Source organism: Macaca thibetana, chromosome X (assembly GCF_024542745.1).
Source record: "Macaca thibetana thibetana isolate TM-01 chromosome X, ASM2454274v1, whole genome shotgun sequence".
Lineage (NCBI taxonomy): Eukaryota > Metazoa > Chordata > Mammalia > Primates > Cercopithecidae > Macaca > Macaca thibetana.
The window spans coordinates 64,624,931-64,648,340 of NC_065598.1; the positions used below are offsets into that span (position 1 = coordinate 64,624,931).

Consider the following 23,410-nt stretch of genomic DNA (forward strand, 5'->3'; position numbering starts at 1 on the left):
CTTTGGTGATGACCTTGAGCGGTAAGATATAAATAACTCCTACATGCTTAGCATTCCAATAATGGAACACTAGGCATAAATGGGTTAAAGAAGTAAAAGCAGCTTCTTGAAGGGATATGTGTATATCCACGTTTACAGCAGTATTGTTCATAATGGACAAAAGATAGAAGCAGCCCAAGTGTCTAACCACAGAAGAATGAATAAACAATACATATTGTTTTTATATATACATATATATATGCATACATACATACATACACAGACACACACACACACAGTGGAATATTATTTGGCCTTTAAAATGAAGGAAATTCTAACACATTCTACAACATGGATGAATCTAGAGGATATTACACCAAGTGAAACAAGCCAGTCACACATAGACAAGTACAGTTCGATTTCATTTATATGAGGCACTTAGAGTAGTCAAACACATAGAGACAGGAAATCAAATGTTGGTTTCCAGGAACTAGGGAGAGAGGAGGATGGAAAGTTGTTAATTGTTGTACGGAGTTTCAGTTTTCCAAAATGAAAAGAGCTCTACATATTTGTTGCAAAATAATGTGAATACAATGAATACTAATGAACAATAAACTTAAAAATAGTTAAGATGGTAAATTTTGTCATGTATATTTTACCACAGTGAAAAAATACTCCCTAAATTGGGGCTTGATTAACCCTATATGAAATTTTAAGAATATACAGTCACAGCTAGATAATCTGGTCAGTTGCTCTATTATTCTTGCATTATTATAAAGAAATACCTGAGACTGCATAATTTAGTTAAAAAAAAAAAGGTTTAACTGGCTCACGGTTCTGCAGGCTGTACAGGAAGCATGGTGCTAACATAGGCTCAGTTTCTGGGGAGGTGTCAGGAAGTTTATAATCATGGTAGAAGATGAAGGGGGAGCTAACACTCATGTGGCCAGAGTGGGAGGAAGAGAGAGAGTGGGGAGGTGCTACACACTTTTAACAACCAGATGTCTCAAGAACTCACTCACTATCACTGGAACAGCACCAAGCGGATGGGGCTAAATCATTCATGAGAAATTCACCCCCATGATCTAATCATCTCCTACCAGGCCCCACCTCCAACATTGGAGATTACAATTTGACATGAGATTTGGGCAGGGACACAGATACAAACCATATCAGTTACTCATAGAATAGACCTATATTTTACATAGGAATGTTATGCCAACTGACTGGCAGGGTATATGTTATTTTGTATTATCTCAATTGGAAAAGTTTGGAGATTTTAACATTAATACTTATATTTGGGAGAATTTTCTTGATCTCTGATACATCCATGTCAAAATACTACATACTATATTAGGTAGGTTTTGTTTTCCTATAGCAGCATTTTTATTCCTTTGCCTAGTCTGTGAACATGGAGAATTGACAGAGACAGATAAATATACATTTAAAACTGTCCTAATCATATCAACTCTTTAATTACTAGCTCTTTGTTGAAGAGCTCAAAATTCAAACCGTGTTAAGGGTTTCATAAGGTGAAATGTATACCTCCCCAAATGTATAGCCAGTTATCAACACCATAAATTGAATTAACCACTCTGTACCAAATGATCTGAAATTCTACCTTTATCATATGCTTAATTGCCACATACATTTGAATCTACTTTTGTGGTTTTTTGAGACGTAGTCTCTCTCTACCACCTGGGCTGGAGTGCAGTGGCGTGACCTTGGCTCACTGCAAGCTCTGCCTCCTGGGTTCAAGCAATTCTTGTGCCTCAGTCTCCCTAGTAGCTGAGATTACAGGTGCGCACCACCACATCCAGTTAATTTTTGTATTTGTAGTAGAGACAGAGTTTCACCATGTTGATCAGGCTGGTCTCAAACTCCTTACCTCAGGTGATCCACCCACCTCGGCTTCCCAAAGTGCTGGGATTATAGGTGTGAGCCACTGCGCCCAGCCCGGGTCTACTTTTGAATTCACTATACTGTTCTCACTGTCTAAGCATGTATAAATTCCAAATTGTTTTGGTCAATTGCAACTTTCTTATATATCTTACTTCTAGGTACGGTTCTTCTATTTCAAATATTTCCTGACTCTCGGCTCAAAGTGATACATAGATATAAACATCAGAAGCAGATTGTTTAGTTCCAAACAAATTAATTTCCAGATATTTTTCATCGTGACTGCATTATATTTACACAGTAAGCAATTGACATATTTACCACACTGGATATCCCAATTCAAAAAGTGGCTCTGTGTTTGTATATATTCAAGCCTTCTTTCTAGTTTCCCTTTAGCATTCCAAGCTTTTCTCCATACAGATGTTACACATTTCCTGCTCAGTTTAGACCTAGATATTTTATATTTGGTTAATTTCTTCAAAGGGAATTTTTCTTCCATTTTATTATACAATTTTATTTCAATCAACTATCTCACTAAATTCTCCTTCTCAGGAATTTTTTAGGTGAAGCTCTTGATTTTTCTAACAAGTATAGTCTCTCTAATATATGGATATTGCTTCTTCCTTTCCAATTTTTATGTTTCTACCTTAGTTCTTATGTTTCATTGATTAGTCCTTACAGAATATTATTCTCTGAGAGAGGCAATAATGTATATCCTTGTCCAGTTCTCTGACACTGCTGAGAATATAAAACATTTATATTATGAAAAAGATTCTCTCCTTGGGCAAACTTCAGTCAGATTCCTCTGAATTTTCTTTCTGATTTGGTCCCAACCTCGGGTCCTGTCTTTGGCCCACATGGTCTGGTTTTAGTAAGAATCCTGCTGAGTCAGTTTAGTGAAAATCTCCTACTCTAGGTATCTGATTACTGTATCCTGCTTTGAGCAAGTATCCTATCAAGTCAGTTTAGCCACAATCTCTCCTTACTTCTGATGCTTCCTCTTAGCATTTCTCCAACCACTGCTTCCCACTGTCTTAGTCAATTTTCTGCTGCTATAACAATACCACAGACTGGGTAACTTATGAACCAGTTTATTGGCTCATTATTTTGGAGGCTAAGAAATCCAAGAGCATGACATTGTCATCTGGTGAGGGCCTTTATGTTCATCATCCCATGACAGTTAGGCAAGTTGGTGGTCGAGACAGAGTGAAAATTAGGCCAGACTTACTGTTTTATCAGGAGCCCAGTCCCACAGTAACTAACCCATTCTCAAGAACATAGAGCCCTCATGACTTAATCACCTCTTAAAGGCTCCACCTCTTGATAACTTTATAGTGGCAGATAGGCTTCAGTTTGGGAGGGGATATTCAAGCCATAACACCCATCCTGCTCCTTGGTTATAAATTTCCTCGTACTTGGAGTTGAGCTCAATCTGTCTTCTTACTATAAAACCCCAGTGCAGTAGTCTCTGTTGAAAAAATGTCTACCTTACTATCTCCAAGTATAATGTATAATTCTTTCTTTATCAATTATGATCTAAATTTTCTAAAATAGTTTGTGTATATACTTATAGAAATATACTTAGAATAAAGGTCACCAAGTTAAAAAATAAGTATTCCTGGTGAGTAGGATTTGGGGTGAATTTTCACTACCCTTTCTGAACACATTTTAATGCTTAAAATTTTTTAGGATGAGCAGGTATCTTTTTTATTAAAATAATTACTTTTAATATTAATGTTTCTGAAACATATTCAGCATTAAAAAGATTATAGGGTCATTTAATGACAAGATAAAAATACTTTCAGTAAGAATGATAAGGCTACTAAGTTGTGTGAATGTGCAAACATTACTAAGTTTGTTCAACTTAATTACTTAATAAACGGAGATGTTAGGTACATCTCTTAGACTAAAAATACCCTGGCAAATTACTTAGACTGAAACTAAGTGTGCCATGAACACACAGTTTGTAAAGCTCATCTAAGACCGAAGAATAACCACCAGAGGCTAAAGAGAACCGGAACCAAAGACAGGCATACAGTTTACCACTCACATTAATATGATGTTCCTATTTAATACTTTGCATTAACTTCAACTACTATTACAGGAAATTTATTCCAGTAAGAGGAAGTTGTGAATAGCTTTGTTTCAGAAACTTCCTGGAAATCCACTTTTCTGAACAATGCTTATCAAGCAGTTCTCATCTAAGTAAACAGTCACTTCTCAGAACATCTCTCAAACGGGTTTATCAAATGACTAGTACTCTTCAAAGTTTTATATAAAAACTATTGAAAAAAATATATCACAGACTTTGATATAATTTTGACATAAAATTATATCATGAAGTTTGTCCAATCTCAATCATTCAGGCCCCAACAATGAAAGACCTGCCACAAACCAGACTCCAAAAACCTTATAAATAAGAATCCCTCTCCACATTTGATTTTCCCCTTCTGAAAGGTTATTAAGACAATATTGTAATGGTAGTGGCCTTTCTTAGTGCTGTAAGTAACAAGCCTGAATTTGTTTCATCAGAAGACTATTTTAGTGGCCTGTTTGAATCATGATTTGACAAGATGCAAATTCCCTGTTTAAAATCCCTCTGCCATTTCTCATTGCTATTATACTAAGGAATAAACTCCTTCACATGACTGATAAGGTCCTGCAAAACCTGGAACCAGATTAAGATTGCCAGATAAAATTCAGAATTTCCAGTTAAATTTGAATTGCTTATAAACAATCGCTATTTTTCTCTTAGTGTAAGTGTGTCCTAAATCTGTTTATCTGAATTTGAATTTTAACTGAGCATTCTGTATTTCGTTTTTTACCTGCTAAATTTGGCAACCCTAGGCCGGGCGTGATGGCTCACGCCTATAATCCGAGCACTTTAAGAGGCCGAGGCAGGTGGATCACTTGAGGTCAGGACTTCGAGACCAGCCTGGCCAACATGGTGAAACACTGTCTCTACTAAAAATTTTAAAAAATCAGCCGGGCATGGTGGCAGGTGCCCATAATCCCAGCTACTTGGGAGGCTGAGGCAGGAGAATTGCTTGAACCTGGGAGGCAGAGGTTGCAGTGAGCCGAGATTGCACCACTGCACTCCAGCCTGGGCAACAGAGTGAGACTCCATCACTAAATAAATAAATATATAATAAATAAATTTGGCAACCCTATTCCATCTTTATCTTAGGGTTACTTTCCACTTACATCTAAATCCTGAGTTCAAGTCCATGGTGTTCACAAATCCTGTCTAGAACTCTGGCCAGAGGCTGGATGGCCAAAGCCATTAAGGCAAGTGTTTCATCTCTGCAGGAGGCAAATTAACTATCAAACTCAACAGCTGGCTTGAAAGCGGTAGGATCTCCCAGACCACTGGTGGGTACATATGGACACAGAATAATGGCCATACCTTGGGCACCGGAGTGAGGAACAGACTGAGAGTGTACAAATAATTACAGTTTGATAAAATCTTGGGACTGACATAGAAGCTCTGTAGTTTGTTGCTGTTGTTTGTTTGTTTGTTTGTTTGTTTTCTATGATGGTAGTTTCTCCACTAGGGGGAGCCTCCACAGTTGAAACAACCAATATCCACTGAGGGGGTCCCACCCAGAGGACTCTCAGGGAGGGACATGCATGGTCCTTGGATAATGAACTGCTGGGATATAGAGGCCTCTCAGGACAGGAGGACTCTGAAGAGTAAGAAGAAAACAAGAGACAGAGAGAAAGAGAGAGGGGAAGGGAGGAAGGGAGGGAAGGAAGGAGAAGAAAGACACATAAGAAACAAAGAAGTGGAACTACAAGATCTTCCTTTGGCCTTTTCAGAAATCTAAGAGGTATGGGTTGTTAATGTCTAAAAGGTACCCAGAGATAAGAGCACCAAGCTGAGGCTGTGAAAAGATAATGAACTAGCCTAGGGAATTCCATGGAAATAGTGAAGTTGTTGAAAACAGAGGGTCTGGCTGGGTGCAGTGGCTCGTGCCTATAATCCCAGCACTTTGGGAGGCCAAGATGGGTGGATCACTTGAGGTCAGGAGTTGCAGACCAGCCTGGCCAGCGTGGTGAAACTCTGTTTCTACCAAAAAATACAAAAATTATCCATGCCTGTAGTCCCAGCTACTTTGGAGGCTGAGGCACGAGGATCGCTTGAACCTGGGAGTCAGACATTGCAGTGAGCCAAGATTGTGTCACTGCACTCCAGCCTGGGCAACAGAGTGAGACTGTCAAAAGAAAAAAAGAAAAAACAAAAAAAACAAAACAAAAAAACAGAGGCTCTGCCCAAGAAGCTCTGCCACCACTGCTTTTTACATATCCATTCAGGTAACTTGTTGACAACACTATCTGTTCCAAATTTCAGACATTTCCAGGAATTTCAGAGGGACATGAAAAATACAAAGGCCCATAATAACACTCCATTAAACTAAACATTCTGGAAATTCCGGATAGTGTTGTCAACCAAGATTAAGAAATTCTACTCAATATGCTGAAGTGTGAAGCAGAACAGATATACCCAGAAGTAACTACATAACAGCAAGAAATCTACAATAATATAAATTACACTAAGCACATAACTGGTAGAGATGAGGCGGTGATTAACTGTTTTTAGTAAGATGAAGTTTGGCTTCAGAGGATACACATAATATGCCACCCCAAAATACAAAGAATTGTTGACCTGAAGAAAATTAAGCAGCAGCAGGTATAGGAAAGTTCTCTGCCCTCCCTCTATTTGCCTAAAAGCAGAACATAGATTTACAAAGAGAGAGGTATCCCGACCCAACACCCCTTTCTACCAGGGAGAACAAAAGTTAAAAAGGTTAACCACTAAAGACAACTTTAGACACTTACTGGCCTAGAAATAGTAGCAGAGGAATTTATATTAACAAGCCTTACTAACTAGCTATCATCTCTCATTTATTTGGCTTCCCAGATGTTGCTGCTACTAGAGATTCAAATTACTTTTACTTTGTCTTGTCATGTCTTAAAAAAAAATACAATTAAAAAAATTACTATTCTTTGTTGAAGGTGATCTATAACCTGAAATTCAAAGCTACCTCTTTGAGAATTACTCATTTCCTGGGTATCCCCCATGTATGTATGAAATACACATATTAATAAGCTTGTTTTCTCTTAATAATCTTGTCTTTTGTTACAAGAGTATGTTCCAACTAAGAACTTATGAGAGTTGAAGAAAAATTGTTTTTTACCCTACGACACCTAAATGGAAAAATGACTGATAAGCAGCAATTTACAAGGTGTTCAAATATAAAGGCATAACAAATATGACCTGACTCTAGACTGAATTTTTTTCTTTCTCAAATGGCAATTTCTCCACTAGAGGGAGACCACAGCATGCTTTAAAAGGCAGTGAGTCAAAAAGAGGAATGGGGCTGGGCACTGTGGCTCACGCCTGTAATCCCAGCACTTTGGGAGGCCAAGGTTGACGGATCACCTGAGGTCAAGAGTTCGAGACCAGCCTCACCAACATGGTGAAACCCTGTCTCTACTAAAAATACAAAAATTAGCCAGGTGTGTTGGCACGTGTTTGTAATCCCAGCTACTTGGTAGGCTGAGGCAGGAGAATCGCTTGAACCCAGGAGGCGAGGTTGCAGTGAGCCGAGATCATGTCACTGCACTCCGGCCTAGGCAACAGAGAGCGACTCCATCTCAAAAAAAAAAAAAAAAAAAAAAAAACACAAAGGAAGGGGTGGGAAGATGGATCAACACTGTATTCAGGTACGAAAGTTTTTGTTTTGTTTTGTTTTGATTTCATTTGTTTTGTTTTGAGAGAGTGTCACTCTTATTCCCCAGGCTGGAGTGCAATGGCATGATCTCGGCTCACTGCAACCTCCGCCTCTCAGGTTCAAGTGATTCTCCTGCCTCAGCCTCCCAAGCAGCTGGGATTACAGGCGCCCACCATGCCTGGCTAATTTTGTATTTTTAGTAGAGATGGGGTTTCGCCATGTTGGCCAGGCTGGTCTTGAATCCCTGACCTCAAGTGATCCACCCGTCTCGGTTTCCCAAAGTGCTGGGATTACTGACTTGAGCCACCATGCCCATGAATGGTTTTAAAGCTGAATGTGATCATCTGGTCAACAAAGGAAGCACTGAGGAAAAGATGAAGGCAACAACAAGAAGAAATAAAAGATGCCCTCCAACAGAGAAAAGAAGCTACAATTTCCCTTTGCCCATTATCATCTACACAGTTTAAATGAAGAATCACCTCTGACTAGGATGTAGGAATCTTTGAGAAATATGGCTTCCCATGGGAAAATCCTACTGATTTGCTGCTTGTTATCTGTTATTTGCAAATATTAATTACATGTCAGTTCAGATAACTTGGTGGTCCTAATGCTATCTGCAGAGATTAACAAAAGCTATATTTTATGAAACTACATACAACAGAAACTCTGTGCAGTAGTATAACAAAATACAACCATGTATGGAATGGTTCATGTTTTTGAGAAAAACAAACATTCTCTAGGAAGAGACATGCATCACAAAAGGTATTCATTAATTCCACAAATATTTCCTATGTGTCAGCCACTGTGCAGAATACCAGATTCCTAGAGATCCAGGTACCTAGTGAAGAAACAAGGACAGAGAAATGCTAGAGCATGTACTACCTACCTGGGAATTTTGTAAATGCAATTTTCCCAGATGACAGCTACATTTGATATAGGGAAGACTAGTCTTTCAGTTCTGATCACCTTGTCTGGCTACTTGTATCTAGAAGGGTTCCAATGTATGCTCATGGAAAAGATTTTATGAAAGTGGGCTGCTAGTCATAGTATAAGCATGTCAGAATAGGAGGCAAAGGCGATATGTGAAGAATAAGAGGAAAAAAAAAAAACCAAAGAGAAAGAGAGGTAAGCAGTAGCCCTAAACACTGGTGTATGCATTGAATAAATGTGGTGTGAATCAATGAATGAGAGAGAGAGAGCTGTAAGACAAGACTAAGAAAAAGGAGAAAGGGGATCATGAGGCAAGGCAGAAGATAAACAATAAGACCTGGAAAAAATTGAAAGCCAATGGAGCTCAAGCAGATAAAATAAGGTATACATTACACATCAGGAAAAGGAAAACTGTTAGTCTCCCAAAGTTAATATATTCTCCTTACATGTTTTACCTTAAGATGGTGAAAGATCTTGGTTTAAGAAATAGGCTGCTTTTTTCCAAGGGGAAGACTATAGTTTCTCTTTTCCAGGTGCCTATACTGCTTCATGTCCTTATGCCGCCAGTGAGGATCAACAGAATCCTGAATCTGGGATATTCCAGAGTTTATTTTGTGAGAAAAACGTATGACTGTATCTATGAACTATAGCTGCTGCTAGACACTAAGTTGCAGGAGGCCAGTGATTTCTGTTCCCCTTCTTCACTGTTACATCCCTACCACTTGATACAGTATCTGGCACTTAGGAGGTACTCAAGAATATTATGTTGAATGAATGAATGAAAGAATGAACACTGCAGGACATAAGAGATGCTCAGGGCATAGTTCATTTACCTAACCTGGCTCAAAATGGGGGTTCTGGGGATCCTAGTATTATAAACAGAAATCAAGTGGGTAAATTGGTTGCTCTGGGTCCATAATCCATTTCAGGCAGATAACCTGAAACTGGCTCTGAGATACAGCATGTTTGACAATATTACAGTAAAAAAAAAAAAAAAAAAAAAAAAAAAAAAAAAAAAAAAGCTAGTCGCAAAAAGATATGCCATAGGAGAAAAAGTGAACAGACTGAGTACAGAACAAGTTTCTCCAGAGAAAAGTGTAAATGATACTCTGGCTGGCAAAGAGCTGAAACATCTTGGAAAACATGGTGTCTTAGTCATTTCAGGCTACTATAACAAATTACCAGAGACTGAGCGGCTTATAAACAACAGAAATTTATCTGTCACAGTTTTAGAAGCTGAAAGTCTAAGATAAGGGTGCCAGCATGGTTGGGTTCTGATGAGGGCCCTTTTCCAGGTTACATCTTCATTTGATGTAAAGAGAGTAAGCTAGCCCTCTGGCATCTTCTTATAAGGGTATTTATCCCATTCATGAAGGCCCCATCCTTATGATCTTATTCAACCCAAATTACTTCACAAAGGCTCCACCTCCAATACCATTATACTGGGGAGTCAGTTTCAACATATAAATGGGGGAGGAAGTACAAACATTCACTCCCTAACAGATGTCATATGCCAATGAAAGGAATTTATTTCTGCTCCTTTGAGGAAATAAGTGAGAACGTCACAATGAGTCATAGGTCAATAAGATAACCACTGCCTAAAGGTCTAACCACGGATTCCAAAAAGGAAGAATCAAGGATGACCTTGAGGTCCACTTAACAGCATCACAGGGAGTGTCCTAAAACTCTGAATGGAATAGTGTAAGTAGTAGGAAGATTTCTGGTTCCCAAAGGTGTCTACATCCTAATACTAGGAACCTGGGAATATGTTAAGTCACATGCCAAAGGAGAATTAAGGTTACAGATAGGTTTAAGGTCACTAATCAGCTGACCTTGAGATAGGAAGATTATTCTGATTATCTGGGTGGAATGAATGTAATCACAAGGGTCCTTTAAAGCAGAAGAGGAAGGTAGAAGAGAAAGAACCAGAGTGATGGCAGCATGAGAGGGGCTATGCCTGGTGTTGCTAAAGTGGACCATGAGACAAGGAAAGTTCTAGAAGCTGAAAAGGTAAGGGAACAGACTGTCTTCTCCAAAAAAAAAAAAAAAAAAAAACCAAGTAGCCTTGCTGACACCTTGATTTTAGCTCCAGAAGAATGATTTTAGGCTTCTGACCTCCAGAACTGTAAGAGAATAAATTTGTATTTGTATTTTTTTTTTTTTTTTTTGAGATGGAGTCTCGCTCTGTCGCCCAGGCTGGAGCACAGTGGTGCGATCTCGGCTCACTGCGAGCTCCGCCTCCCGGGTTCACGCCATTCTCCTGCCTCAGCCTCCCGAGTAGCTGGGACTACAGGTGCCCGCCACCACGCCTGGCTAATTTTTTGTATTTTTAGTAGAGATGGGGTTTCACCATGTTAGCCAGGATGGTCTCGATCTCCTAACCTTGTGATCCGCCCGCTTCGGCCTCCCAAAGTGCTGGGATTACAGGCATGAGCCACTGTGCCCGGCCAAATTTGTATTGTTTTAAGTCATTAAATTTGTGATAATTTATTACAGCGGCACTAGGAAACTAATACAAGCAATCCCCTGGATCCTCATTCATGGTGACATAGCTGAAAGACTCTCCCCAAGTCAGAAACCCTGCAGCAGGAAGCAGGTGCGATAACAGCATTGCTAGATTCATATATCAACAACTGAAATTATTTTTGCTAAGTTAAAATACCTTTAAGAGAAAAATTCCCATCCTACTATTTACATACTTACAAGAATGATAGGAAATGGCATTATGTCAGATGAGAACTAAAGATGAATTTGCTATCAATTATTCAGATATTGAGAAAATAATAGACAAGGAACAAATATTCATATCAAACTTTATTTCTAAAAGTTTTTGAACTCAGCTTCATAGTCAAATGCAAATAGGAAATAATTTTGAAAGGGTAACAGTAAATATCCATTGATAAATTACTTCAAACTCTAGTGGTACTATTTCAAAGCAAGCATGATTTGAGAATAATCAATGTATTTAAAGTAGTAAGTATAGTAATGGTTAATGTATTGAACCTATGTAAAATTTATGACATACATGTATACATATACGCACATATACAAGGATCTGGCTTTATGAATAAAGTATTTTGATATGTATGAAAAGCTAAAGATCACACCATACGACAATATCAGAAAGATGGCTAACATATACAGTTGCTTTAAAGATTAACACACAGAGTTCAAGTTCTGCAGTTCCTGAAGTGGAGTGTGTTATGTTTTTGTTTTGCTAGGGGACTCTGAACTTCTCATTCAGTCACATAACTTGAAAGTATTTCTGATTAATGTATTTATTATCTATTTGTCCAAATATATGTGAATTTAATACTAAAGTTAAGTCTCCAGATGCTGAATAATTCACATTAATTATGAAAATAGAAAAATGACTATGTGCATATTTCTACCCTATTATCTGTCTATGTATATTAGGTATTCCACTTGGTTTCTGAGAAGTCCACGTATCTTATTCTAATGCCATAATGATGAAATGAGAAATTTAAATATTTAAACAGGAAATGAAAATAACATAAATAACATCTTACAAGTGACTTGTTACTTCACTCACTACAGCAGGTCCTCTTCTGTTTAGATCCATAGGCCTCTGGCACGGTAAGGGGATTGTGGGAACAACAATTTCCTGCTTATGGCTGCCAACCAGGCTCAACTCTATCAAGAGCCCCTGCTGATATAATCAATCTTATCGCTCTCCATGCCCCATCTCACCCATCTGCTCCATTGTGAAATACTTAAGAGTCTCTGGAGCACAACATGATTATTAAGACTATAATGACAATGGGAGGCATTTTCATTAATAAGATAGTTATAGCTTGATAAAGGAAAGAGAAACAGAACTCTTACATGAGGTTCCAAGTTGTCCCTGAGATGATCAGATTGGCTTCTCTGTGCCAAGGTGGCTTACGATGGATCCAGCACCAGTGAAGACGCTAATCCTCACAGTGCATAAAACCTCATACGTAAAGCATCATACAAAAATCTGGTGTAGGCAAGGAATGTGACCAACCAACCAACAGCCTGATTGAAAATAACTATTGATTATGTGTTGCCTTTGACTTTATACTCTGTGTTATATTTTATTTCCCAAAAAGACAAACTTTTGTGTAGGGGAAGAAGAAAAGGCTTTAGTAAATGATAGAAGAAAGCCTACAGTTACAAGTTTAGGAGATGTCATAGGGAGAGAAGTCTGAGGGTTGTTTAGACTAAAAAAATAACAAGAAGTATCCTTTTGACTAGCATAGAGCATGAGACTTAAGAAAAAAAAAAGAGGGAGAGATGGTACATAACCAAAAGGCAATAGATATTCACCCTCCAAGATAAATCATGATGGGTCCACATGCAACCAAGGCAACAAGCCCCTAGTGCTATGAGACTAGATCAGGAAAGGGTGAAAAGAAGCAAGACAGCTTTGAGGATCCCAGTGAGATACGCCAGAGGACATCACATGAAAGAAACTTAGAAGGAAGGTCTCCCCACATAACTAGACATTGAAAGGTAACTGAGAGACAGTTTCCCAGTAGAATGTAAGCCCCACAAAGGTGGAAAACACAGGGAATATGCTCACTTTTCAATCCTCAGCCCTGAACACAATGCTTGATGCTCGGGTAGGCACACAAATATTTGTTCAATGAATAAATAAATGAATGAGGATCATCACCACATCTCGAGTTTCATACATTCGGGGCAGGGATCGGGGTTGCCATTTTCATATACAAATAAGGAAGTTAACAGTTTTATATTGTATCTATCAATATTTATATCTAGAACTTCCTGGTATATTTTAGATATTCCAATGAGAGTTAATATTTGGAGGATGGTTTTGAATAAATGAAATACACCAACTCTACCACTTTCCTTAATACTTGAATCAAATTGTACCGCCATGTGTGATTTGAAGAAACCACTTCAGTCCCATTAAAGCCCATAAGAGAATCAGTGGGATGCCTGGCATGGTATTTTTTAGCTTATTATACAACAGATATAAGGATGTAGTGATACTGGAAACAGAATTTTCAATAGTTCAATAATTATCTGAATAAATATCTGAGTTCAATAATTTTTCAGAGATTCAATATGCTGGACCATGCTATCAGCTGATTTACATATGAAAAAGTGTCCTTAGCTAATGAGATGGGTTGCAAATTGACCAGGAATAAGCAATCCAAATTTTTAAAAGTCAAGAATGTAAGGTGATTAATGAAAACAGATGCTGAGATACTAATGATGTAATCTGGAATTCCAAAACCACACCTGCTATGACTGAGTGCTGTAACATCCTCAAATGTGAGTAGGGTTGGTTGTCAGACCTGCAGGCTTTTGAGAGATTAGCTATGCATCACAGTAAGGACCAAAAAATATGTACTTTATCCACGTGAGTTTTCCACACTCAATTTGTTCTCTGACACTGTGAAAACTCAGCTTACAAGATGCTTCACTGCCACCCACAAAAGGAAGAAAGGTAGGTTTGCAGGGAGAGAAATGCAGGTAGATACCTGTGAACCATCTACATAGAGAGAGCTTGTGCAGAGACTCCAATATTGATTCCCTCAGCCTTTAGGGCTTCTTGCCTCAGTGATGTCCATTTACCTGAGCATGCTATATAAAGGTGATCATTCTGATGTGTGTCATGACCTTAAGATGACTGAGAAGCACAGGTGCAGTGGGCAAGTGAATATTTGCATTTAGAACTCATCAGAAGATGTCTGAAACAGAGATTTTGTGAGTTGTCAGCATACAGGTGCTAGTAAAAAGCATAAAGAGAGACTACCACTGCCAGCCATGGTGGACTAACTGGTATCAGACTTGCCTTCCTGCTGTAACAACTAGAAAACTAGACAGTATATAGGAAACTCCTGCATGTAGTTATTGAGCAATGGACAACACAGGACTATGACTCTGAGAAGAGGGAAACAAACAAGATAACTGCTACCTTCTCCACAGCCTGCTTCTTAAAAGCACTTTTTAGATTGCAGTAGATGGAGTGGGAACTAAGCTGAGCATGGAAGTCTTGCTAGAAGCAAGACTTGTTGCTTCTAGAAGCAAGACTTGTTGAAGCAGCTAGAATTAGCAAGGCACAATACCAGAGAAGAGTGAGCTATGTAGAAAAAGAGCTCAACAACCTTACCTGGGGGTGGATACTTTATATCTGGCCTAAGAAAACTTTAAAAGAAGACTCAAATCAAGTTGATCCACAAATAACTGCCCACAAAGAAAATTCAGTCCTCTTTAAAAGAAATCAACAAAAGCAAGACACTCAGTAAGTCACAATATCAAGCAACCAATAAAGATTACAAGAAATATTTTTTAAGAAACAAAAATGTGAGCCATAACCAGAATTTTAAAAAAAAATCAATCAATAGAAAAACATGTAAAAAAAAAAAAAAAAAAAAAGAAGTAAACCCGAACAAAGATAGAACTGTAGGAAACACTCAGTCAAGGTGTAAAAAACAGAAAGATAAAGGTTCAGCAAGTTACTGAAAAGGAATCCTATAAGATGTTAGAAGAGGTCAAGCATTGTGGCTCATGCCTGTAATCCCAGCACTTTGGGAGGCAAAGGCAAGAGGATGATTGAAGGCCAGAAGTTCAAGACCAGCCTAGGCAACATAGTGAGACCCCATCACTACAAAAAAATATAAAAATCAGCCTGGTGTAGTGGCACACGCCTATAGTCCCAGCTACTCAGGAGGTTGAGGTTGAGGCTGCAGTGAACCATGATCATGCCACTGCACTCCAGCCTAGGCGACAGAGCTAGATCCTGTCTAAAAAAAGAAAAAAGAAAAAAGATGTGAGAAGAATCAGAAGAGTGATGATGTGTTATGGAAGTCATGAAGTCATGTAAGGAGAAGTTTTCAAAAAAGAGACAGTGGTCAACAAGGAGATCAAGTAAGACAGAAACTCAAAAGTGTTCACTGGATTTGGTAAGAAGATACCTACTAAGCCTGGCCACGCAGTTCCAGTTGAAACATAGGGGAAGAAGTTGGATTGCTGAGGGTTTCTGGAGTGAATGGGATATGAGGAAGGAGAGATAACAGCCATTTTCAAGGTACAATTGACTCTGCCCAGGGTGGGCAAGTATGTGTATGTTTTACCTTAGAAAATACTTTTTTTCAACTACTCTACCACATTTTTTAGCAGTATCTCCTTTCTCTTCCAGTCACATTTCTTTGTAACATATAAAGTACTCCCAGTAAGAATTATCAAAGTAAAATTGTTACCAAAAAAGGCATTCAGCAGCTTCTGAACCTGAATATTGCTGCCCACAGTGCGGTACAACCCTTCTGTCTTGATCCCTAGTGGAGGAAAAAATCAGGTTAATTTCACTTGTATAGCTAGAGTTGTCATCTCCCCCTGGTACACTAGAGTTAATTCAGATAGGAAGGGGTCACACTACATATTCCAAGTTCTCCAGCCTTCCCTGTAACAGGGGAATAGTCCTAAAGCATCTCTCCAAATTATCCATCCTTTCACTTGGAGTATACCAAGCCTGCTCATTAATCTGAAGAGAAGAAAACAAACTCTATAGTAAATAGAAGCATGTGCTTAGTTTGGGCAGCAGCAGAAAGCTGAGAATGGTGCTGCCATCTTAGAAAGTTCATTTAATTGAAAAAGAAGGAAGGATCAGCTCTCAAGTTGCTTCTAAGCAGTGACACAAAGCAGGAGAGGGCTGGAGTAAGGCAGCTGTGAAACAAAAGGCCATTTCCTGCACCAAGAAGGACTAAAAAAACATTTTAAAGAACAAAGAGACTTGATTCATATACTACACTTGCCCACAGTCTAAATATCCTCAGAAGGAAACCAGAGAGTATCGGCAACCAGAAAGAATGCTGATTCCACATCTCCCTGAGTTTAGTTCTGCCCCCATCAATTTTTATACCAGTATGTATTGTGGCAGAAATCGAACTCTTGATTATTTAGGATAGAACCATCATGACACTGCTTAAGGAGTCCCAGGTACTATTTGAGAATACTTTATAAACTTATAAGCTCTTTAAAAGCAGGAATCCACAAATTATCCAACTATGCTTGCATACCACTAGTTTAGAATTTTCTGAAATTTTCTAGCTTGTATCTACTACATAAGCTTTGTAAACAGTCTTCATTCCTAAAATGCTACTTCAGAGAAATTGCCCAGGATAACATCAGAGTGACCAGATTCAGACAACGCCAAGGCTATGGTTCAGATCTTACCTTTGGTCTCAATAATATTGATGCACTTCCTGACAAACTTGAAGCCCACTTCATTTAGCTCCACTGTTTCAAGCAAAAGAAAACAGTTAGCGCCTGCTGCAACAGGTGTCACCTATTAAACATTTAATGACTATGCAAAGGGACTGCATTGAGAGAGCTAAGGGTTTTTGGTAGCTCACTTCCAATCACCCTTAAATGGAAAGATTCATTTATTCAGGGAAGGTTGAGCATTTTAACTCTTAAAACACAAAATACTTCTATTTAGCCCTTTGCATTGTCTGCTTTCAGCATGAGCAAAGTCATATGTGAAATGTTAGCCTAAAAATACACACAATTTCTATCATGCTTCCAGATCAGGAAGGATGTTTCTCTACCCACGATGTAAGCTAACACAAAGTGTCTACCTTACTTCAATTACCAGACACATTTAAAAAATATATGGCTGAATTTTATTTCACACAAAGGCATCCATATTCAGACTTGCATTAATAGTACACATCATTAATGATGGTATTTACTATGAATAGGACAGGTGGCAGTTTATAATGCTAGTAGACCAAAAATTTGAGTGACTCACTTTCTTGCTGTTTTGTTATAGGGCTGTGGTAGATCTACAAAAGAAGATAAACAGAAAGATCCATGGCTATTGTCAATCAATATAGGAAAACAGAGAACATAATATTAAATCTCTTTCCCCAGATAGGCATTAAAAAATGATTAGAAACTCCAGGATGTCAACAAAATAGGCAAGTGGGCTAAACATAACCATTTTGCCAAGATTGCTAGAAAATACTTGAACAGGCCAGGCATGGCGGCTCAGGCCTGTAATCCCAGAAATTTGGGAGGCCAAGGCAGGCAGATCACTTGAGGTCAGGAGTTTAAGACTAGTCTGGTGAACATCATGAAACCCCATCTCTACAAAAATCCAAAAATTTGCCAGGCATGGTGGCGTGCACCCGTAATCCCAACTGTTCGGGAGGCTGAGTCAGGAGAATCTCTTGAACCCAGGAGGTGGAGGCTGCAGTGAGCTGAGATCACACCACTGTACTCCAACCTGGGCAACAGAGTGAGACTCCATCTCAAAAAAAAGAAAAAAGAAAATACTTGAACAATCACTGAAAATTACACTGAATTTCACATAGTTCACTGTAGCTAAAGTTGTAGCCAATCCATCTTAGATATTTCCTTATGTAATGCCTGGGGCATTTTTATAATAAATCAAGAGACCAGGAAAGTGTTTTCCTCATGGCTATGTACCTGTCTGATGGACATTATAAAATTCAAATGTTCCTAATACCAATCTCCCACCCTCAAAGACTAGTTGATGAATGCTTCTCTGTGGAAAGGCAAATGTCCATCTGAAAGAGATCCATGAATACACCAAGATTTGTCTGTGTTATCTTAGAGTATGCACTGTGATAGCTTTGTGAGAGACCAGAAAGGAGATTGTTGACTCTTGAAGTCTAGTCCTGGCTCTACCTCTACCTCTTAGGAAATTTGGGCATGCCCTTTCCATTCTCCAGATCTCAAAATTTATATCAGTAAAGTGATCAGCGTTGGAGTAAACATTCCTTCAAGCCCTGATCTTTGACAGTTTAGGCAAAGGCATGGACGAGATATGTAAGACTAGTGAACTGGAGTGTTTAGTAAAGGAGCAACAACATTAGTAATGTGAGGCTGCAGGAAATGAGCCCTCTATATGCCATCTGTTAAGAGTCTGTTTGAACAGCCTGTCCTTAAAATAAGTTCTGTATATGTGTGTATGCCCACAGATATTTCAGTGGGAGATATTTCTGTGCCAGCCAGCCTTTGCTGCTACTTTTCTAAACAAGGGATTTGTGGAAAAATCTGCCATGATCAAGTTGGTATGGATCCACATTCAGTGGGCCCATGTGCTCACATCATTCTCCACAAAAAGCCATCTGCATCCTTTGATTTTTGAAAACCTAAAGGGAGAGCAAACTTAAGAGAGGGAATTGAAAGATAAATGCCTTGCTGAGCTTCCTAGCATCTGCCTACAGAAACGTCACAAGCATGCAAGAGTTCAGCAGCAGGTTTCTGGGAGGTGACAGAAGGAAGACAGTGCTGGAATATTTTCTGGATGGCAGTCTTCAGAATACCAAGTCTCTCCTGCTACCTTCCAGTTTACTATAAGTGTAATCTGGGATCTAGTTACCCCTCTAAATTCTCCAGGATACTAAGGACGCATAGAAAGAAAAACCTAGGATGCATTTTCTCTCCTAGCCAGTTTTTCACTTGAATAAAGCAAGGAAATAAGACTGTATCTGAACACTGCTGGATCTTTGGAGTTTTGTATCCCATCATTCACATCGGCTAGCACATTGTGGTTTACAAGATGATTTCCATCTGGTTTTTCTAGGCAACCCTGTGAGATAGGTAGAAAGAAATTATTAAAGCCGTTTTACTGAGAGGAAAACTGAATCCCAGAGAGGTGAAACGATTTGCCCAGGGTCACATAACCATTTAATGGCAGAACTAGTACCTATATCCAAGCTTTTGGAATTCCAACACCAGGAAGCTGATATTATTTCATATGCCACTAAGAAACTAGAACGTTTTTCAATTACTTCCAACTGTTCCTATTGGTCGCTTGACGATAATCAGTAACGCTTTCAAGGGATTGCTTGTCCTCCAGCATAACGGTGTTCTAAATGGAACAGTACATCTTGTGATACAGGATGGCAATGCCATCTCCGCTACCAGCTGTACCCTCGAAGAGAATAGCTGAGTTGGTGGTATAAGGATGAGGCAGAGAAATCATTCTGAATAAATATTTAATAAGTGCTTATGTATAACTATGGCAATTATTTTTCATATTAATTAACACATATTGATTTCATAACCTGAAAAATGGCTTAATTCTTTCTGAAAAATAGCTTATGGGCAGAGCTACATAGTCTAACACTAGAGCAGGGAGCTGAGAGATCTGCATTCTAAGCCCAGTTTTGATGTCTTCTCTGAGGGTGGTCTCAGAAAAGTCCCTCAACCTTTCTGGAACTCCAGTTGCCTTACCTGCTAAGAGATGTGGAAACAATTTCTTACAGCTCTAAAACTGAGACTAAACAATCCATTACCATTTAATTGTCTGAGACACACTGATAACACTAGAGGGCACTCATACACTGGCATAAGCTGGGGAGGCTTCCCCAGTGTCAGGTAACTTACAGGTTCTTTCCCATCCATGGCTTCCATCCATAGCCTTCTGTTAGCTTCTGAAAGGGCCTGCAGAGTGATGGTTCCTGGCCTGAGGGGGAAAAATGATAAGTATAAAGCAGAAAATTCATCTGAGAGAATGGAGTCTTGTGATCTAGGGTCCCTCTCTGCCCTGCAGGTTGCCACACTGAACAAGCACAGGCCTACAGAATACTCATTTTTCAAAATCTCTTTTACTCAAGAAAACAATAGGCAATTTAGAGAACAGTAACTTTGGGAACCATGGAGGTGGGGGTGGTATCTTGGTGGCCTTGTGCCAGGATCGTGCAAGAAATAGGAAGGTAACTGTCAAGATGCCTCCATAATGCACACCTAAATTGGCCCCATTGTGCCTGAACCAAACAAAGGCTCTCCCTGCCTTACTCTGTTGGAAGCCAGACACTTTGTCTGAGTTCTAGGAATGAGCATGTACATCACAGGCACATTCATCTGTCAGTAAAATGGCTTTGCTTCTTCTAGCACCTGCGATGTCCAAGAAACATTTTGAGTTGGAATAAATTCAACAACATGAGTACTGGCTAAGACACAGGGAGGAGGCGTTTTGGCTAACAAGCATTTTATGACTAATAAAAAAAAAACTAATATTTACTGAATGCTTACTTGGTGACAAATTTTGTTCCAAGTAAACTATGTATATTAACTCAATTAATATACACAATAAGGCAGTTATAGTAATCATCTCTACTTCACAGAAGGGGAAACTGAGGCACAGAGTAATTATCCAAGGTCATGTAGCAGGGAACTACTAGAGACAGGACTTAAATCCAGAAAGTCTGGTCCAGCAGCCATATTCTTCACTACTACAATATAAGGCCTCTTCTGCCTGGCACACGGCTTCAAACCCTGTTTTATTCATTTATTTGCAGGCTACCTGCTGTGGTCTGAATACTCCCCAAAATTCATAGGTTAAAACTTAACTACCAATGTGATGATATTAAGAAATGGGACCTTCAGGGGGTGAGTGAGTGATAAGGGTAGAACCTCATAAATGGGATTAGGGTACTTTTACAAAAACTTGAAAGAGTGGGTTCATTCCCTTCCGTCTCTTCTGACATATGAGGACACAGTGTTGGTGCTCTCTGGAGGGCATTGCAACAAGATGCCATCTTAGAAACAGAGACCAGGTCCTCACCAGACACTGAAACCGCTTGGACTTCCAGCTTCTAGAAATGTGACAAATGAATTTCTGTTGTTGATATATTACTGAGTCTCAGGTATTTTGTCATAACATCTCAAATGGACTAAGACACTACTAACTACCCAGAGGTATCCTAAGTTGTTATGCTCTTTATGGTCTTTTTAGATCTTTGTGACTCAACTGGAATTTTGAGATTAACCACACTTTATGCAAGGTATAAAGTCTCCTTGCTTTCTCTTGGCTACCTGAGCCATCAGGAAAACATTTTTCCTTCCACAAATTCTATGATAAGATGAGACCTCTCCTAGTGTCAAAGAATGATAAAAGCAATGCCAAGAGAGTTCAGCCACCCTGGATAAGTAACTAGGCCTCTCTAGACCTCGGTTTCTTTATCTGAAAGGGTGCTGGAACACAGGAGCTGGGAGGTCCTTTCCATTACTGATATCGTAGGAATCCTGTTCTACCTGCTGGAATCATGGGGCTCCTGTCCTACCATCTCTTACTTCATTAAAGCACCTCTTAATGACAGTCTTGTGGTTACTGGCAACAATATATACTTCCACAGCCACCTTGAATGGGGTCATCCATTGTTAACACAGAAATGATAGAGATTCACAAACCAAAATTCAAATAACATCACCTCCTTCATGTGACTGTGGTGACAACTAAAGGAAACTATACACTTAAATGGCTGATAACAGTGCCTGTCACAAAAGAGATACTTGGCAAATGTTAGCAATTGTTTTTATTTTTATCACAATTATTTTTGTTGCTATTGTTACTAAAACATTTCAAGCTCTGCCTTGCTATGAGCCTGTCATTTTAAATACTGCTAAGAGCCTAAATTTAGAACCAGGTGCAGTGATTCACACCTGTAATATGAGCACTTTGGGAGGCCGACAGTGTAGAATCACTGCAAGCCAGGAGCTGAAGACCAGCCTGGGCAACATAGCAAACCCCCACAGCTACAAAAAATAAAAAATTAGCCAGATGTGGTGGTACACACCTGTCAGTCCCAGCTACTCAGGAGGCTCAGGCAAGAGGATCACTTGAACCTGTGCCAATACAAACCAACCTGGGCAACAGAGTAAGACCCTCTCTCTAAAAAACTAAAAGTTAAAAAAATAAAAAAACTTATCCTCTCTTCCTGACATAGAAAAAGGTGACTCAAAGAGCCCTTTGCTCTGTGCTCCAGGGAATGTGAGTACAGCTGCCTGATGCCTGCTAGGAAGCCTGACTCTCTTCCTTATATCAGATTGACTAGCCAGAAAAGCAGATGTCATGTCACTCAAAAGACTCCACATGCAGAGAGGGGCCTCAGCACCTGTTCATTATTATATTTAATGCTCTATTTTGCAGTTTGTTTCTTCTGCTTATAATAGACAATAGAACAAAATTAAAAACAGCATGGAGCCAGGCACAGTGGCTCATGCCTATAATCCCAGCACTTTGGGAGGCCAAGGCAGGTGGATGTCTTGAGGCCAGTTCAAGTGGAGCCTGGCCAACATGGTGAAACCCCATTTCTATTAAAAATACAAAAATTAGCTGGACATGGTGGCACATGCCTGTAGTCCCAGCTACTTGGGAGGCTGAGGCAGGAGACTCGTTTGAGCCTGGGAGGTGGAGGTTGTGCACCACTGCACTCCAGCCTGGGCAAGAGAGAGAGATACCATCTCAAAACAAACAAAACAAACAAAAAGAAACCAGCATGGGCTTTGCAGACCGGAGACCTACAGACTAGGGTTTGAGCTCAGCCTCACCACTTACTATGTGACTTTAGTTGGGCAAGTCAGTTAAATGTATGTGGGTCTCAGTTTCCTCACTGGCAAAATGGGCGGGGGGGTGGTAGATTAAATGAGGGAATGCTTTGCAAAGTGCACAGTATATAATAACTAAAAGTGTAGATGCATCAAAACTTTAATCCCTGGGTTCTAGTGTCAAAATTCTTCAGCATTCTGGGATAAGAAAAAAACACACTTAAGAATAAACATCAAATGTAGTACTTATCATGAGCCATGCATAGCACCAGGTACAAGAAACATAAATTGATCCTAGCCCCTACCCACGGGGACAAACTGTTTGCAACTGCTTGAGTTGGGGATATTATTTGCATAAAAGGGAAGCCACAGCCAACATTAATTTTCCTCTTCCTACTGGAACTGAGGCTATCAGGAAAATGAGTGACAGTCTCATGGTTACTGGCAACAATATATACTTTCAGAACCATCTCAACTGGGATCATCCATTTTTATCAAAGAAATGATATAGATTCACAAATCGAAATTATGAGGGTCAAATGATAATC

General features: G+C 39.3%; 1 protein-coding gene across 3 annotated transcripts in view; it reads right to left on the reverse strand.

Moving 5' to 3' along the window:
• The window catches only part of OPHN1 (oligophrenin 1), a 376,301-nt gene that overhangs the window by 130,416 nt on the left and 222,475 nt on the right, over window positions 1-23,410 (reverse strand). For all 3 annotated transcript variants that reach the window (XM_050776883.1, XM_050776881.1, XM_050776882.1), the window contains exons 12-15: window positions 19,920-19,998; window positions 17,311-17,344; window positions 16,734-16,796; window positions 15,761-15,835 (exon numbers count right to left, since the gene is read on the reverse strand). In XM_050776883.1, coding sequence (XP_050632840.1) covers window positions 15,761-15,835; window positions 16,734-16,796; window positions 17,311-17,344; window positions 19,920-19,998 — 251 coding nt within the window. The remainder of the gene's footprint in view (window positions 1-15,760; window positions 15,836-16,733; window positions 16,797-17,310; window positions 17,345-19,919; window positions 19,999-23,410) is intronic.